Genomic DNA, 19,953 nt, shown 5'->3' with positions numbered 1-19,953 from the left:
TTGCTTCCAACAGGAACATAACATCCAACTCAGAGCAAACCTCTGCTTCCATGAACCCACATCAAAGTCACCTACCACAAGTGCCAATCCTGTAATAAGGGCCATAGAGCACCCGCTCACTGAGACGCCCCAGAGTGCCACACTGAGCACTCTTCCTCTCTGCAAGGAGCAATAAACCCAACTTGTTCACTTGCAGGTGTGCTCCTGGTGATCTTCAGCTGGACTGTATTGACAGGGGTTTTCTTTAAAACGTTAAAAACAATAGATCCTGCCTGCAAATACTCATAGGTCAACCCTCATTAATGACTGCTTCCCATAGTGGATTCAGTGATCACCTTCCCAACATCTATTTCTCATTTTCCACAGTAATCACCACTAATTTCATTCTTTCTGGTAACCACCGCCACACTTGTTCAACTTCTTGGCTTCCAGGGGCCCCAGAGACTCAGGTCCTCTATATGAGGCCAGTGTGGACCTCCACTCAAGGGCCCAGGGAGCTTCCGGGGCCACCCTGCAGGGCCCTCAGAGTGGCTGCCAAGCACTTACCTGACCGCAGGCTGGACCCAAGTCCTCCAGCAGCCCAAAGGCCTCAGCAGCTGCCTGGCACAGGAGGGGCAGATGGACTGGAATTGGAAAGGGGTTATTCCATGATTAAAAATATGTATACGAAGGGGCCGGCCCTGTGGCTTAGAGGTTAAGTGCGCGCTCTCCGATGCTGGCGGCCCGGGTTCAGATCCTGGGCGTGCACCAACACACCGCTTCTCCAGCCATGCTGAGGCCGCATCCCACATACAGCAACTAGAAGGATGTGCAGCTATGACATACAACTATCCACTGGAGCTTTGGGGGGAAAATAAATAAATAAAATCTTTAAAAAAATAAATAAAAATAAAAATATGTATACGTGGTTTTTGTTTGTTTTACAAAATTGGAATACTAATAAGTTCTTTATCATGTCTTTTTTACTTAATATATTACCATTATTTTCTCCAAATTGCTCTAAACTTCTTGAATTCAAGTTTCTTGGAACAGACTTCAGCTAGCCTATTTGAGGTAAAATCTATCTTTTCTTTTACTCTTTATAATTGTCTTTTGAGACTGGTTTGGAAGAAGAGTCAAGTTTTCTTGGGGGGCATTACTATTCCAAGGACTACATAATATACATAATGCCAAAACTCTTTAGGGAAGGACTTTTTTTTTTGAGGAAGGTTGGTCCTACACTAACATCTGTTGGCAATCTTCCTCTTTTTCCTTTTTTTCCCTAAAGCCCCAGTACATGGTTGTGTATCATAGTTGTAGAGTTGTAGCTCTTCTATGTGGGATGCCGCCTCAGCACGGCTTGATGATTGGTAAGTCTGCGCCCAGGACCCAAACCAGCAAACTCGGGGGCTGCCAAAGCGGAACGCGCGAACTTAACCGCTATGCCGCCAGGCTGGCCCCAGGACTTTTAAAATATGATTTTAATTGTCACTATTTATTAACTAAGCTATTAACCTTACAGTAATGACAGGCTGATTACATGAGACCAAACTGATATTGCATCTGAAATGTAATACACACCCATAAAATTTAGCTAGTAATAAATCTGTCCAATAGAACTCTAAAAATAAAAGCATATATTCTTTGGGTGTGTGCTTTTTGAACCCATATAAACATTTTGCCCCATATAAACAGTTATCCTGTTTGAAACAAAATTAGGAACTGAAGTGGTTTGTACCCACTGCCTCCAATACACGAAATTCTTCTCAGTCAAGTGCTGAGCAGCCAGCAAAAACTTTTTTATATTTAAAAAAAGTTGTTTGTTTGTTTGTTTTTGTCAAGGAAGCCTTCCAATATTTAACTAGTTTTTTTACATTAAAAAGTCCAAGCAACATATTAAAAAATCAAAGAATACAACAAAATTAAAAATAAGTAAAACTCTTTCCCACTCCAATCCCCTCCAGGCCCTATTCTCCACAGAACATTCCTATTAATAGTACATCCTTCCAGAAATTTTCTATGCATTTATAAATGTATTTGTATATATCATTATAAAAACAGAAATAGGACCACACTTTATACATAGTTTGTCAGTGTGTTCTTTCCCTTAACAATATATACGGCAGCACACATAATTTGCCTCCATGTTTTTCCAATGGTGGCATAATATTCCATTGTACGAACATAACATAATTTAATCAATCCCCTATTGATGCACATTTAGGTTGTTTCATTTTTTTCCCACTATAATAAACAATGTGAAAGTAAATATCCTCATACAAATATTTTTGTGCATTTGTGTAAATACAAACTGTGGAATAAATTCCTACAAATGAAATTGAGTCAAAGGTTTGGGTATTGAACAGCTTGAAAGCTATTCCCAAATTGTTTCCTGAGAAGGCTGCACCAATTCACACTCCTATCTGCAGTATATAATGCTGCATGCTTTCCCACAACTTAGGTATTAACCTAAATACCATGTGTTTTCAACTTTATCTTTGCCAGCCTGATAGGTGGAAAATGGTATTTCCTGTGTGTGTGTGTGCTTTTAGCCAGCACACAAAAGTGCAAGGTTGCTGCCATTTCTGAACATGGTGACCCAATTAAATAAACTCAGAGTAGTAACAGTGATGGGTGCTATTTCGAAAGTTTATCCTTATTTCTAAGGATGATTAACTGGCTTCAAAGCCTAAATTAGAAAGGTTAATTATATACTGAGCAGCGCTTCTGTCACTTTCTGATTACTCCTTGATCTTAAAATATTAAGCTAAGAATTAAGAGAACTATTCAGATAACATAAGGAACAATTACAATTTGATTCAATTATTCATAAATGTCAGCACACGTCATTTGAAATCTTGATAATGCTGATAATTCATACTGTATGTTTATGTGAATGGGCAGCCTCAAGAATAGGCTAACGAGAAGTCAGCATAGTCAATCTTCAACCTTTTCCTTACCTCTTATGAATAGTTTTGGAAGAAAGTTATACTGCCACTAAGAGAAATTTTAAATCCCTGGCTGAAATACATTTAAATAACCTTTTTATTTTAGAAGAGTTTTAGACTTAGAGACAAATTGCAAAGATAGTACAGAAAATTGCCATAAGCCCCACACCCAGTTTCCCTATTAACACATTACATTAGTGTGGTACACTTGTCACAATTAATGAACCAATACAATAATGTCTTTTTTCTGTTCCAGGACACCACATTACATTTATTTTTTTTTAAAGATTTTATTTATTTATTTATTTTCTCCCCAAAGCCCCAGTAGATAGTTGTATGTCATAGCTGCACATCCTTCTAGTTGCTGTATGTGGGACGCAGCCTCAGCATGGCTGGAGAAGCGGTGCGTCGGTGCGCACCCCGGGATCCGAACCCGGGCCGCCAGCAGCAGAGCGCACACACTTAACCGCTAAGCCACGGGGCCGGCCCCACATTACATTTAATTGTCATGTCTCCTTGGGCTCCTCTTGGCTGTGACAGTTTTTCAGACTTTCTTTGTTTTTGATGAACTTAACAGTTTTGAGGAGTACTGGTCAGGGATTTTGTAGAATGTCCCTCAGTTGGGATTTGTCTGATATTTTTATCATGTTTAGACTGGGGTTATGGATTTGGGGGAGGACGACCACAGAGGAAAAATGCCCTATTCATCATGTTGTACTGACTAGTATATCACACCGTCAACATGACTAATCACTGTGGCTGTTGACCTGGATCACCTGGCTGAGTGAAATACATTTATTAACTTCCCGTGTTGACATAAGCAAAGAGACAGGACGTGAGGAGTTGAATCCTGAGGGTTTCCAAAGTAAATCGTAGTGGCGAGGCTTAGGCGGCGGGGGTTAATTCTTCCCGGAGACCCTGCCAAGGGAGCATAAAGAACTCTACGCCAGAGCATAATGAACGCTGAAGCAAGCCTGATGTCCCAGCCCTCCTAGAGTTTCTGTGAGTTACTTCTCCTTCATAAGTCTCTTCCCCGCTTAAAATAGCTGTGGTAGAGTCTGTTGTGCGCCACTAACACCCCTGACACCATGACTCTACCAACGTGGGAAGAAGAATGAAAGAGCCCGAAGGCTGAATGTTTCAAGAAAAAAATGGGTGGGAGAGAACACAATTCTTGGTGTAAGAGAACAGCGCAATGTGCTTAATATGCGGTGTCTTTCTAAAGAATTCCACTTAAGGTGTCATTATGAAACAAATCACAACATCTGCTTGCTTCATGTATTTACGTTAGGTGCCTGAACTCCATAAGCTTTGGAATTTGTAACACCTGGAATAGTTCTGCACCTTTATTTTATAGATGAGTAATTAGAGATTTACAGAAGTTCTGTGCCTTACCTACAGCTACACAGCAAAGCTGGGGTGCGAACAAAGGTCTTCAGATTCACAGACGCTATTCCCACTACTGCAAATTCCTAACTAAGAAAACCCTCATTATAATAAGCATAGTGCATACTGAAATGTAATGTCATAAAACGGCAGGAATCATGTCTGATTAACGAGTCCCTACAAAAGGACTTCAAAATGCCTGAAACTGAACAGATGCTTATTAAATGGATGGATGGAAAAGTAGAATCAGGCCTTTAATAAACCCATTATTTAAGTATTAACGTATTGAGGCACATTAAATTTTTGCCAACCCAAAGTTGACCTTTGAATGAAAGGACATAACAAGGCAAGTAGAGGGAAAAGTAGTGAGTTTCTTTTATCAGGATCCTCATAGCTCATCTGGTGCTGCCCCCCAACCAATGCAAGAATCCCTTGACAACACCCTCAACAGGTGCTACCAAGACTACTCTTCCAGTGATGGGGAGCTTGCTATCTTGCTGTTGGATAATTTTAATTTTGTCTCCCTAGTGTAATCCAGACATCCCCAATTCCTCCATCCTGCTGAAGTAACCTTTATCTTTAAGATCTAAGTAAGGCAGGCTCTGGACTGCCTTCTCCAACATTCTCATGGATCTGCCAGAAACCAGTATTGATCTAGTCAGTCCAGGCTGCAATTTGTTTGTTCAACCTCAACGCCCACGGTCATTGTCTTCTCTTACTGGTCACTTCTCTCCACCCTGAACCTCATTTCTCTTCATTCCCCCAAAACCCCAGTCACGCAATGTTACTGTGTGTGGCAGACTTTTACTGAAGGGTTAGTAGCAGTGGAGGGTAATTATGACTCAGAACAGGAAGTAATTTCAAACTGAATGTTAAGTATCACTGCTCCGAGAATTTTTTCAGCCATTCTCCATCTCAGCCAAATCTTTCACTCAGCATGTCCCTCCAGGGGGCTAGACCTTCTCCCAGATTTCTCTCTCCCCAACCCTCCTCATGTTTCTCTCTTCTTTTCATAGCTCCCCAGGGAACGTGAAAATTCCCCTCATCTTATTAGACAGGAAAATTAAGATTTATTTTTTGTATCTTCTCCTCTCTGACCACACCAGAGGCTCACCTGTCACACCCAAAGAGGCTCATCAAGGTTATTTCCCTAAACAGAAATCCTCTAAGATGAGTTATGTGATACCCATCATATGTGAAAGTCACTACAATCAATTATTTTAATTGTTTTCCTGTTAGACTCAGCTGAAATCTTTTTCCTCATAACTTGTTTCCACTAATCCTACTTTTGCTTTTGGAACTACAGCATAAATCTAATTTACTTTTAGACATTAAAAGTCAATGTTTCATGCCTTCTCCATAACCTCTGCTCACCAGGTCAAAATTTTCCAATTTTTGAAATAATTCTTTTTTTTTTTTTGTGAGGAAGATCAGCCCTGAGCTAACATCCGTGCTAATCCTCCTCTTTTTGCTGAGGAAGACCGGCTCTGAGCTAACATCTACTGCCAATCCTCCCCCTTTTTTTTCCTTTTCTCTCCCCAAAGCCCCAGTAAACAGTTGTATGTCATAGCTGCACATCCTTCTAGTTGCTGTATGTGGGACGCGGCCTCAGCATGGCCGGAGAAGCGGTGTGTCGGTGCGCGCCCGGGATCCGAACCCGGGCCACCAGTAGCGGAGCACGCGCCCTTAACCGCTAAGCCACGGGGCCGGCCCTGAAATAATTCTTCATTTGACATTGTTTCCAAACTCTTCACTACCTTTCACATTCTTTGAACACTATTCCTCTAAAAATGCCCCAGGATTGAACAGAATGATCCACAAGTGGGCAGAAATAGGACTATTATCTCCCTCCAGGCAAACAAGGAAGTCTGAGATTTTGTTGACTTTTTGGCCATAAATGTACACTGTTGGCCCATACTGAGCATGCAGTTAGCTGAAATCTCTAGGTCTTTTCCATATGAACTCCCTCATACTATACTTCTATAGTTAATTGTTTCTAACCAACTGCAGACTTTCCATTCATCCTTCATAAAATGTTTCATTTTAGTCTGGATCCATGACTACAATCTGTTGAGTTTTTTTTTAATCTTGATTTGATGCAATTATCCAACATATGAATTACGCATCTCAGCTGTTTCATCGGCCAACCGTATACAATGTTTTCTTGTGAGCCATCTATCAGGGATTCCCACACATTCTTCCTGTTAAAGCAATGTGATAGAGTAAAATAAGACAGGCTAAACTATAGCAAACTATAGCTTTGTCCTTCTGTCTGTGACCTTGAGCCTCCATCTCACCAACTAAAAGGGGATGTGTCCCTGATAGGGTTGGTGTAAAGGTCAATGGTGAATGTACATAAACAGACATACACTTTATTTCAGCTTACGTTTTTATTTTACTTTTTCTCCTTACTTCAGCTTCTGCCTTTCTCATTCACTTCTAGAATCGATATTGGTAGAATCCTCTGAACCATCTTACTGACCAGCCTCTTAGATTTGGTTTGACCACATCCATCTTCCTTATTAATAACTGAATTTTAACTAGGCTTCTCATTTAAAATGCAAATTAAAATTAATATTAAAAGCTCTGGGGCTGGCCCCAGGGCATAGTGGTTAAGTTCGCATGCTCTGCTTTGGTGGCCTGGGTTCACAGGTTTGCATCCCAGGCATGGACCTACACCACTTGTCAGCCATGCTGTGGCAGTGACCCACATACAAAATAGAGGTTTGGCACAGATGTTAGCTCAGGGAGAATCTTCTTCAAGCAAAAAAAAAAAAAAAACAAAACAGGAAGATTGGCGGTGGATGTTAACTCAAGGTGAATCTTCCTCAGCAAAAAAATAATAATAATAATAAAATTAAAAGCTCAGATTTTAGCAATAATGTGTGAGAAGTGTTCATACTTAAGAAGGTTGGGGCAGGAGGATTTCAAACGGTTCTTTTCTGATGGTATACGGTCAGTCACTGGATCGATGAATCTAGGGTGGATTACAGGTAAGCAGATCTTCCATTTCACAACTAAAGAAACAGGTGTAGACTCATCTGGATTAACCTTTATCCTTAGATGGAAGAATCTATCAGGTTCTCTGAATCTAGATCTCTGCTGCCACCTGGTGTCAATCATTTCTCAGCTTTAAAAAGGTAAATGTGCCCTAAAAATTATACCTTGAGCTCCTTCAGCCATCTCTATTTCAGGATTTCCAACTCTATCAAAGTCTTTTGTGGGGAAAACAAGGAGTATATATCCACTATTTGTACTGCACAAGCGTTTCAACTCTTCTATCAAATGTGTCCAAAGGAATCAAAAAAGTTTGATTCCTCTAAGATACAGATTGGCCCAAGCCTTTAAAAGCCAGCAAGGACATTAGTTTCTGGGACATTTTCCTGATGGGAAAGAAAATCCACCTATTTTGGACACCAATGTTGATCTCTTCTCCCTTTTTTCCATTTCTGATCTCCATTAGGAAAAGAAGAAAAAACATAGAGACAGTCTTGTGGGTGCTCTCCATCAACGATTCTCTCTAAATTAAGAAAGTAATGTCTGTCCTGGCCTCAGGCCGTTAAACCAGAGTTACTCCCAGTTTGGGCACAACGGGATCCGAGCGACTAGCAGCGTGGACGTTTATGCCGGCAAAACCTTCAACCTTCTGATAGCACCAAGGGTGAGAGGGAGTGCTTTCCTGAATGGCAATGACATTCAGAGCTGTGACAGCAAAGAGCTGAGCTCAATGAGAAAAGATATGTCATTTCTATCTAATTGTTTTCTCATCCTTTATATTGTATCTTGGCTTAACATACCAAATTAAAAGTAGCAATTAGAGATTGTTTTGAGATTTATGTGACTGTAAGAGAAATATTTTTAGGATGAAAAGAAGAGCAGGATATTCATGTCTGTGGTTTTCTTATCTTTTTCCTCTTAGTCCAACCTGAAAGAGTTTATCCAGGGGCATTCCCATACACCACCAGCATTCTCTCTGGTGGCAGCATTGGGGATTTCTGATATCTGGTTTGGGAGGTAATAACCAGTCTTCCAGGATTAGTTGTATATTTTCAAAGTGATGGCAGACACCACATTTGTCATCTATTCCTGAAAGTTTTAACTGCTTTTCAACCACAGGTATTACTGGAAAATAATTACAACCACCATAAGAGAACAGAGTCAAAGAACTAAAATTGGGGGCCAGCCCTGGTGGCCTAGTAGTTAAGTTCAGTGTGCTCCACTTCGGTGGCCCGGGTTTGGTTCCCAGGGGCAGACCTACACCACTCGTCTATCAGTGGCTATGCTGTGGTGGCGGCTCATAGACAAAATAGAGGAAGATTGGCAACAGATGTTAGCTCAGGGCGAATCTTCCTCAGCACAAAAAAAGGTAAAAAAAAAAAAAAACTAAACAAATTGGAATGAGAAATGAGATATGCAGCTGCCCCCTCTAATACTGGCAAACCCAGGCTGAACCTCAATTCTGCTGAGTCTAGCACCTAAATATCTGACTCTCCCACCCTCCTCTCATTCCTGCTACTTATTAAAGCACAATGGGCACTCTTGAGGCAGACAGCCTGGCTTCAAATCTGATTCTGCTCCCTTATGGAGAAAGCCTTGGTCGAGTCACTTTAACTGCTCCAAGCCTCAACTTTAAAACAAGTCTCACTATCTTTAAAGGAAAGACAAAATTCATTACAGTGATCACACGTGAGCCCCTAGTTTCTTTGCTTGCTGGGCGAAGAGTACACACAAGTGGGTGGTTCTGCTGGAGGACGGAGAAGTCACGGATCTTGGTATGCGTGTTAGGGGGTGACTGTGCTAATTAAGGATTGAATCTTGCTTCCTGGTGAAGGAAATGAGAACTCGTCACTCTAAAACATCCCTCTTTGACATAAGAATTATTTTGAGCTAAAGGCAATTAAGCAGCAGCAAACCTAGGAAAAGCTCGCTGCCTACCCCCTATCTGCCTGAAAGCAGGACATAAATGTCCCATCTACCAGGAAGGACAAAAGTTAATCACCAGAGACAACTTCAGACCCTTATCAGTCTGGAGAACACCAAGGGAATCTACATAACAAACTTTACTAACTAGCTTTTATCTACCATTAGTTTCCCACCTGGGGACAAAGAGGTTTTCTGAGCCAGGAACTTGCGGTGGTGAGATTTCCCTTGCCAGTGCCCCTAGCCACCTGGTGTCTCAGTGGGGGAGCAGGGGGGTGTCTCACCAGGTGTCATCCAGTGGGGAGGAGAGTCTCAGACCCGCGGGGCGGGGGGGGGGGGGAGCGCCTTCCCAGCTGCTAAGCCTAAATGGGGACTGCCCAAGTGCTTGGTGTCACGGGGTTCCCAACCAACCCCCTTGCTGGTGCTCCCCTGGCGTTGGCGGGGCTCCAGTTTCCCCTGGGCTGCCTTCTACTGCCAGGTTGGGGGCTGGGAAATGCTGGGTGCAGGTCATTTTGTTCTGTTGGGTAGGGAGTTTGTAAAACATCCTCCCTCTATGTCATTCCTCCAGCCCTGGCGTCCCTAACCAGTTCACCTTTCTTTTTCCACCTTTTGGAGTTCTCTGGTTGGCTCTTGCGTTATTTCCAGAGTGAACAGTTGTACTTTGCAGGGAGGAGCAGGGAGAACCAAGTCTACCCCATCCCATCCAGACTGGAAGTCCTGGCATACCCAGTTTTAATATTTCCTAGAGAAGTGCTGCTGCGAATGGAAAGTTCTTCTTCACATTACATCCATTACTGGAGGAATGTCATAATGTATTTTCAAGTGAGAAAGGCATAAAGTGTATAATATAATCACATTTTTCTACAAACAAAAAATTCCTTCCAGTATTTGTTTACCCATTTGTATGAGAGAAAAGTGTGTAAGGATAAGCACAAGGTTGTTAACACTGGTTGCTGAGGAGACAGGAGGAAGATTTTTAATTTTATTTCCATGTATTGTTTCACTGATTGCAATGAAAACTTTTTTGTTTTTGAAGAAATTATATAATTTTCAAAAATCAATTCTGAAAACTAGAAATAACTCAAATATATTTCAACAGGTGAATGGTTTAACACACTGTGGTCATCCATACCAGGGAGTATACTACACAGTAGAAAGGAACAAACTATTGGTACATGCAGCAACTTGCCTGGATCTCAAGGGAATCACAATGAATGAAAAAGCCACTCAAAAGGTCACATACTGTCTGACTCCATTTATAGAACATTTCTTGAAATGACACTATCTTAGATCTGGAAAACAGATCAGTGGTTGCCAGGAGCATAGGGAAGTGGAGTGGAGGGGAGGTGACTGTCTGTTAACAGGGCTGCATGAAGGATCCTTGCTCTGTGTCTTGCCTGTGGTGGTGGTGGATGTGCAAATCTACACGAGATAAAATTGCAGAGATAAATATACACACACACGCAGGAGTGCATGTAAAACAGACGAATAAGGCTGACGGACAGTACCAATGTAAATTTCCTGGTTGTCATATTTACTACATTTATGCAGGATGTTACCATAGGGAGAAACTAGATGAAGAGTATACAGATCACTCTGTATTATTTCTTACAACTGCATGTGAATCTACAATGACCTAAAAATAAAAAATTTAAAAGAATAAATTCTGGCACAATGAGATGGTGGTGCAGAGAGGTATAAGCTCCCTGTGCTTTTTCTTAACTACACCTGCTTTCACTCTGGGAAGCAGCACAGAGGCTGACCATACATTTTCTTAATAAGGAGACTGTTGTCATCTCTTTTTGCCTGTGTGTCTGTATTTTTCTGATTTGCGAAAATAAAATAAACCCTGCTTAGAAAATCACATGGGGACAGGGTGGAGAGGACAAAATAGTAACAAAATTTAAAATGTTTCTATAATTAGAAAAAACAATAAAGAGATAAAAATCGTCTCTTAAAAATGTGTGGGTCAAGTAACAGACCCGTGTCTAAGCTGAGACATTACTTTCCCTCTCTCTGGGCTGTAGTTGTTCCTTCCTCCTGTGCAACGAAGGGTTGAAGGGGTGCAAACAATGAGGAGGACTACATCTCAACACTGCCCCATGCAGGCCCAGGGGGTTGTGGGGCTCCAGCAAGCCTGGGTAGATATTGTGGCCTGGGAGGTGAGTGGTTAGGGAGGAGGCAGAAACACAGGAAAGGGCCCCCTCAGGGGCTCCTTGCCCCAAAGGAAGCCTCATTTCAGGTGCCTGGTAGCAACTCCCAGCAGCAGCAGCAGCAGCACACAAAAGCACACTGGAGAGATGGGGACGGAGCCTGGCGGCCTGTGGGCAAGGGAAAGGTGAGGCCTCCTAGATGTGAGGCCAACAAGGGAGTCTGCCCTCATGGTGGAACAGCCATCAGCCACCCCTCTCGTGGCCTCAAACCCAGGGCTGAGCTCAGTCCTGCCCATTCTCCTCCCTAAAGAGCTCTTGACTCTTTCACCCTCCTCTCCATTCGCACTGTCACTGTTTTAATTAAGGCACAGAAACAGACCCCTTCCCAGTGTCCCTTTCCAGTCCTTCCACCTCTAATCTGCATGAGGTCAAATTAAAACCTGACCATGTCTCTCTCTCTCATTTAATACTCTTCAATGGTTCCCCACCACCTACAGCAATTATTTTTTAAGTGAGATCCTCAAACCACTGGTGTTCCCAATTGGTCTGTGATAATCAAGCCTTCCAGAGGAAAAAGATAAAATAATTTGGTGTATATTTTTTTCTCAAATTGGACACATAATATTAACTATGATTTTAATAAATATCTCATTTCTTAATTAGTATGTTCTCAATCACATCCTCAAAGATTGCGTGTGCGCATATAAAGACTATGCTGGCCATTTCATCTTGTCTATCAAATGACTATGATGTCTATTCAATTTGCATTTTCATTATTACTAGTGTGTATCATATCTCCAATTTACAAAAACGGATTAATGGCTCAAAAAAGGTTAACTGAAAAATAAAAAGTGATGAAAGTAGTAACCAACACTTGGCGTACACCCTAGATGTAACCAGATAACCGGACTTTGGAAAAAACATAGACTATGACTCTATGCGTTGGGACAATCAAATCTTTAAGTGTAACCCTGTGGAGTACGTAACTGAAAAGAAGAGTATGAATAGGAGATGTGATGATAAATACCTGAAATCAGATTTTATTCAACTGCTTATCCACTTGCACCTATTCCCCAGTGCGTAGTTTATGAAATTTCCTCAAATCATGGCCATTATCATTTATAACTAAATACATGGCCTCTCTGGAAAATCTATCAAGTGCTTTTCAGACCAAGTGCAAAATAATATCAGTATAAAACAGTTTTTTAATGTTGAGGTTATCAGGAGTTCTTAAGAATGAACTGTGTTGTAAGTGGCTTGATTGACTAGTATTTGAGTCTTCCCAAAACCTGATGATTTTCTTTACTTGTTAGAGAAACAAGCAGATCATGTTATTACTAGGCATATTTCTAAAAGTACAGCCAAATGTCACGACAGAACAAAAAGGGGATTGGGCATCCTATTATGGCTTTTGCAGTTTCTGAGAAATATGCTCGTTTGCCCATCAAAGAAAATGCTGAACGAGGTCTTTGGGGAAAAACTTCCCCATAATTTATCATCTATATTTGATTCAAAAATATCAAGAGTTTTATATGAAAATATCAAGAACATCAAGAGACTGCAGACAGGGACACCGACTAGTGTTCAATAACCACCCAACACTTGCTTACGTGTTCTCAATGACCTATAATAATGAGTTCCAGATTTTCTTACTTAAACGGAGGGGGTGGAGAAAAATTAAAATAGACCAGATATGGAACCTCACCTATAGATTGTTATATGCCATCAAGCTAAATATAAGGAAATCTTGGTGAAAGACATGGTCTTTGATGATGTGATTCATTTAAACACTTCTGCTGATTTTTTAAAAAGTAAAATTAGTGGTCTGTATTTGTGCGCAATACCCGTTATGCAGTCAGCAGATGATGCAAGACTGATGAGGCCAGGCTTACAGGTAAAGCCCAGACTCCCTGGCACAGCGTGGAGGGCCCACGATGCTCTGACTCCTGCCCTGCTCCCCAGCCTCCTTTCTCAGCCTATGCTCCACCTGTAGGGAACCACGTACAGTGCCCCCTAGGGCCATGCTTGCTTGCCCATCCTTGGCTTCATCCTTCCCTGTGCCTTCCTGCTCTTCCTCACCTGGAGAACACTTGCCCTTAAACTCAGCCACAGCCTCCTTCTCTGCACATTCTCTGCCTCGGTGGAGTTACTCCTTCCTTCCCTTAAAGGCCAACACTGTACAAGTACATGTAAGCCTTAAAGGCTTACACTGTATTGTAAGCATTTATATAAACACTTAAATTCCTACTAGATTCTGTGCTCCAGCCGGGCAGAGACCACATTCTGTATATTCATTCATCTTTGTCCAAGTGCTCATCTCATGTTAAATACTTGATGAGGTAATCAGACCTTCTTAGATTTAAGAAAAAAATATCAAATCAGTAATACTGTGGTGAGAAACTTGCCAGTATTATGGACTGCCAATCTGATAGATTTATTTCTGATTCTGATAAGGACAGTAGGTTCTAAGGAGAATGAGGAAACTGAGGTGTGTGCTTTCTCCCTGGGATCATCCTTCAAATGTGTGTATAAGACCCTTCTGCAGTTTCCAACTTTAAGGAAGGTATGAAAAAGTGAGCCATAAAGTGGGGTTCTATATAACCCTGTTTTCTGAACTAGTTTTCCATGGCTAGCAAAATCAATCATCTAAGAAATTGTTCTGTTGCATAGAGCCCACCAATGAGCTCCCCAACCCTTCAGCCCAAGGGCGGCTACAGCATCAGTCTTCTGACAAAATGAACGACTCCTGTCTTTCCCTCAAGTTCCTGCTGCATTAAGCCGCTGAAAAGGAACCAGCTTTCTCCTAAATCCCGCCAGCCACCCAGGGAATCACTGAATAAGGCAAGGAGCTGCCAGCATGTGAACTCATCATCTTCAGACTGAACACATTTTTCTATCAGATGAAATTTTAAAAATTTCTTAAAGCAACACTGATTCTCTATTTACGTGGCATTACCAACAAAAGCATTAAGCCACTTGTTTTAGGGGGGGTCTGAGGACAGGGGCACGAAATAAAGCTGGTGGTTGCCCAGAAGGCTCATGCTTTCCCCCATTCTTTCCAGCAGGCCACCTACACATCTTTTTGTCGATAGTGCACAAATAAGGCTGCTAGCCCCGTTTCCCTTGCCAAGTTCAAAGGTACTTTGGAACGTTGCTTGTATCATTTTTAAAAACAGACAAAAAAGGATTTAGATGCTTAAGAATACTGACCATGGCCAGTATCCAGACCAACATGTTTCCAAATGTAAATTTTTTTTTTTTTCCGGTAAGGAAGATTCACCCTGAGCTAACATCTGTTGCCAATCTTCCCCTTTTTTCGCTTGAGGAAGATTAGCCCTGAGCTAACATCTGTGCCAATCTCCCTCTATTTTGTATGTGGGTCACCACCACAGCATGGCTGACGAGTGGTGTAGGTCTGCGCCGGGGATCTGAACCTGTAAACCCGGGCCACAGAAGCGGAGTGCGCAGAACTTAACCACTACACCATGGGGCCCGCCCCAAATGTTAATATTTTTAAAATATTAGACTTTTGTTCTGGTAACTTGGAAATTCAAAAGGAATACACATACTGAAAGAAGACATTATGTAATGTTCTAAGCTTTAAATTTCTTCATACCCATTATTAAGGTTTTCCAGTTTTAGAAGACAAGGTTCCTGTAACAATAAACTAAAACAATAAAAACATTGAATTCTTGATGGATACAGATAGGGACAGACTTTTACGTTAGCTTGAGCAGCGGGAAACAGGACAAGATTGTTCTCTGCAAATGGTGTGATTTGAGGAACACAACAGATCTTTTATCTCAGTGTAAATTAGTTCACCTATTCTGTGGTCGCCATTATAGCAGCATCAACACAAGCAAGTGGAAAGCAGAGAGTGAACAAATTCAGATTGCCTTGGCCGCCTCCTTTATCAGCTTCCTAGCCTACCTGCTGCACCTAGTTATTCAGCTCACTCTGCGGAGACGCTGGCATCTGACCTCAGATCAGAGCCCAGGGTTAAACCTCTGCTTTCAACACACAGGATCTAGGCTTTTCTTATGTCATGGTGTTTTGTGTCCAGTAACACAGGGGATGAAGAAGGAGCATCATCCAAAACAGTGTTTTGAAAATGTTTTGACCACAACCTCCAGTAAGAAATAAATTTACACCGTGATCCATTTTACATGTGTGCAAGTGTGTGTGTAAGCACTCGTAAACAAGTTACACAAAACAATATTTACCCTAACTATGTATGGTGCCTTCTGATCATTTCTCTTCTACCCTATTTCATTTATTTTAACATTGATTTTTATCCACTAAATTGATTTCATAGTCCATTAATGGGGTCCTGACTCGTATTTAAAACACAGTGATGGGGCCGGCCCTGTGACTTAGCGGTTAAGTGCACGTGCTCCACTGCTGGTGGCCTGGGTTCGGATCCCGGGCATGCACTGATGCACCGCTTCTCCGGTCATGCTAAGGCCGCGTCCCACATACAGCAACTAGAAGGATGTGCAACTATGACATACAACTATCTACCGGGGCTTTGGGGGAAAAAATAAATAAATAAAATTATTTAAATAAATAAATAAATAAATAAAACAGTGATGTACAATACATTTTGAGACATGTTTCTTAAGACATATTTCTTAAGTTAATCGATTTGGAATTATAAAATTCTAAGAAACAAATATAAATTTCAGTGAAAATATCAAAAAGATTTCTCTTCTCTGGCACGTACAAAATGTGAAGAGTTGAAAATCATTCTGAAGAATTGGTGGACATGTGAGTCATAACCAGTTGGAACACAGATAAACACAGGGCAAAGTTTGCAAGGGACCCCAAGTGAAGAGTGAAGGTACGTACCGGAACTCAGCCAACCTGCCCAGTGGCACAGAAGACTTGAATATCAAAGCTGCGAAGCCATCTCATTTTCCTTTTGCTAAAAGAAATGATTAAAAGACTCTTGGGGTTGGGAAGAAACTCAAATGTCAAATTCTATTTTCTCCTGTTAGGTAACAAAAGTAAATCAGCACTTCCTTTGAAAAACTGAGCACTGACTTTGGTCCTATTCAAAAGAGTTAATTTCAACTAGAAGTAGGGTAAAAAAAGATTCACTCAAACGTTGTTCAACTGTCTCTGTCCCTTTTTTTTAAACATTTACTAGAATTTTATTAGCCAACAGAGAGCCACTGGAAGAAAAATAACAAACAAAAAATACATCAAGAATCCTTAAGTACATCATATATTTATAACTTAAGTATCATATTTTAAAAGGTCACTGTTCATCGGTTCGGTTCATTAAATGTACCAAGTGATGTCACAGGCCCATTTGTTAACTAAATTAATGTTCACTGTCCTTTGGCTCAGGAGACTGTCCTTTGCATCCGACCTCAGTATCTGTAACGGCATCAGATAGGATGCTGTTCGGTGGTTTAAGGCTAACACCTTAAAGGTAAACACTGCTCTGGAGGCAGGTGCTTTTCTCCAAGAAAACTTCCACCTGGCTACTCAGCTCTGCACGTCTGCCCTCATCCTCCTCCAGTGACATCCATGCGGCCAACAGCCATACAGAAGAGAAGCACAGGCTCACGACAGCTGGTGCTGCGGCAGTCTGTGAGGGGAACATACCCCAGTCTGGTTGGGAACGGGTTCTGGAGCCTCTCTCCTGGCAGGGAGCTTGTCACCGGCATTTATGGGATCCTCTGGGATTTCTGACAACTCCCATGGTCTGTAAGCTCAGAAAGTGCTTTCAAGCAGGCAGTGGCACCCACACCCGGTGGGACACACCTCCTGGGTCCGAAACCACTCCATCATGTGGCTAGTGTGTCCACCATGCCCGCAGGTCAGGCAGAAATTGGATGATCCTCGCACTGCCACATGGCAGATGGCACACTGGAACGTGAAGCCTTTGCAGATGGCACACTGCGTGCCACGGACCTCACTCCGGCAGTGGCTGCAGTACACGCCAAACTCTGGAAACGGTTGGAAATGGCCAAAACAAGAGACATGATGAGTTTAGTTCTGCAAAACAAACTGGTATTGTGAGGTAAGAAAGATGTATTCATCTTAGGATTCTACCAATGATTTCAATTTCCTTTTTTTAAACAGCAGAGCCCCTTCTTCTACAATCTCAATAAGTCTCATGAAGAGAAGCCGCTGGCACTGCAGTGGCAGGGCGCAGGCAAAGGGTGCAGCAGGCGCCTGGCTCTCAGATGCCCTGGGTGAAAACCCGAGGGCCTGCAGTAGTGGCAGCTGCATCTCATTCCTCTTCCCACCCCCAACAGCTGCAGGGGCCCAACACATAGAAGGCGGTTAACAAATGTTTGTTGAAAGAACTGAAGGACTCAGTAAACACTGAGGCGAGAGCTGATTTATCTCACAATCTCTTCCCTCCCTGCCTGTCAATGATCGAGCAGCATAAGATGCACCCGGCCAGGACACCGCAGTGCCGCCCCACTCCAGGAGGAAGGGTCAGGACCATCCTGCCACCACTGGTCCCCAGCCTTCTAGAAGAGACCTCATGGCTAATCCCACCATCCACACTTCCCAGCCTACCTCAGTCACTGCCCTGAGTCCAGGCGAACCATGTTAACTGCCCATCTCCCCTGCTCATCCCCTGTGCTCTGGACAGGCGCCTTACACCCCTGCCTGGCCTTGCCTGTGCCACCTCGAGTGCAAACCTCCCACGTGCTTTCTACACTCTTCTTGGAATGGTCCCCTCACCATCTGACCCTAACTAAATTCTGCTGCCTCTGTTGGCCTTGGAAGGAAAGGCTGTTTCTGTCTCAAGTCCTAAGGATGACAGGGGCAGGAGGGAGGAGTACACCATTACTGCCTCCAGACTGTCACCTTTCCTCTTTAGGCTAACACCATCTGGCCTCACCAGCCTTTCCTCTTTTTCTCTGTTGTCATCTACTGACATTCTAGACACATGCACCCACGCACTGAAGACTTCTGCTCTTGGTTCTCAATCTACCTTCCACCCCAATCCTTGGCACGATCTTTGGTGTTTTAAAAATCCACACCACTAACTCTGCACACCTGGCCCCTCAGGTCACTGTCCTCGCATCTCTAACCAACCGCCTTCACTTTCACTCTCGTTCCATCAGCCCCTTTCCAGCTGCAATTTCTCCTTTGGCCAGCCTGAAACATGTGGACCTACTTTATAATCACTTTTTTGCAAATACCCTCAGGTCCTTTGCCCCTCTCTCTCCCTCAAAGGTACCACCTGGCGAAACCTCAACAGTAGGTGAGCTCTATCGCCTGCCCACTCCATGTCTGCCCCCACACTTTCCTGAACGAGGGCCCACCATCAAGACGTGGGACTCACTAACTAGACGCCCACCGAGAGACTCCCAGCTCCACGCCAATGGCTACTTCCTACCCCAGCCATCTTCCGAAAACTCCTCCCTCACACCTTTGCAGCCCTCTCTCTCACTTGATGGCCTCTCACCTCCCTGTGATAAGAGAAGCCTTCGCCTGGGGGCCCTTCATCTCTGCACCCCAAATCTTCCAATCTCGCTAGGTTTGTTCTCCTCTCCTCCACCTCTTACAATAGAGGAAGGTTCTATTAGAGCCAGTTCCTCTGCTTCATGACAATTGATACTCATAAAAAAAAAAAGTGCCAATAGCTACTTTTTAAATACACGGTAACTAAGGAAAAATTTTTATGGTAGTCCTAGCTAAGGTAAATCATAAGACAAATCAGACTGGTTTGATAATTTAGGTTTTAAAATAGCTGTCTTCTCTCTCGAAGCATAACTTTTTATATTATGTAAGACTTAGTTTATGTTCTCAAGAAAAGCCTAATTTAAATTTCTTAAATTTCCTTTACTGGTTTTATTGGTTTGATAAGATTCAACATTAAAATTTATGAGAATGTAAAATCTGTGTGTTCAAGTGAACTGAATTATAATAATGTCTTTTAAAAGGGGTGGTTCAGGACTGGCCCAGTGGCACAGCGGTTAAGTGCACGTGCTCCGCTGTGGCGGCCCGGGGTTGGCTGGTTCGGATCCTGGGCGCGCACCAACGCACAGCTTGTCAAGCCATGCTGTGGCGGCATCCCATATAAAGTAGAGGAAGATGGGCACAGATGTTAGCCCAAGGCCACTCTTCCTCAGAAAAAAGGGGAGGATTGGCATTGGATGTTAGCTCAGGGCTAGTCCTCCTCACAAAAATAAAAAATAAAAAAATGAATAAAAGGGATGGTTCTTTGGCACTTCAGATAACTGTAAATGTTAGTTATTTTCCATGTCTATCTGGGTAAAATTATTAAAATGTCATCTCTTTGAAAAATTCAATATATCATTAGTAATTGTGTTTCTGTATAACGTGTCAGCTTAAACATAATTTCTAAAATCCTTAATAACTTTAAGACCTTGAACTAATATTAGTTAATTAATTAATAATCTTTGGGGGTGTGGACCATCTCTGAGTGGATATAAATTCACAAGGATAGAAAATACAAAAACACTAAGTCACTGAGCATAATTTTATATTTCTCTCTTGCATCTTATTGTTACACATAATGAAATGGCCATTCATTACAGCTGAGGAGGACGTGTGGATGCCTTTGGGCCATC

General features: G+C 42.3%; 1 protein-coding gene across 8 annotated transcripts in view; it reads right to left on the bottom strand.

The window, feature by feature from the left end:
- Nucleotides 1–605: 605 nt before the first annotated feature.
- The window catches only part of WDR59 (WD repeat domain 59), a 104,889-nt gene continuing 85,541 nt past the window's right edge, over nt 606–19,953 (bottom strand). For 2 of the 8 annotated variants that reach the window (XM_087419935.1, XM_087419934.1), the window contains exon 25: nt 16,357–17,343. In XM_087419935.1, coding sequence (XP_087276061.1) covers nt 17,108–17,343 — 236 coding nt within the window. In that variant the 3' untranslated portion in view covers nt 16,357–17,107. Of the gene's footprint in view, nt 624–10,337; nt 10,656–16,075; nt 16,311–16,356; nt 17,344–19,953 lie in introns of those variants that run through there. The other 6 variants (XM_004437115.3, XM_087419932.1, XR_015549134.1 and 3 more) reach the window with 5 other exon arrangements.

This window comes from Ceratotherium simum, chromosome 30, assembly GCF_057802395.1.
Source record: "Ceratotherium simum simum isolate JZ-2026a chromosome 30, ASM5780239v1, whole genome shotgun sequence".
In the NCBI taxonomy this organism is placed as follows: domain Eukaryota; kingdom Metazoa; phylum Chordata; class Mammalia; order Perissodactyla; family Rhinocerotidae; genus Ceratotherium; species Ceratotherium simum.
This window is presented reverse-complemented; position numbering and strand designations above follow the sequence as displayed.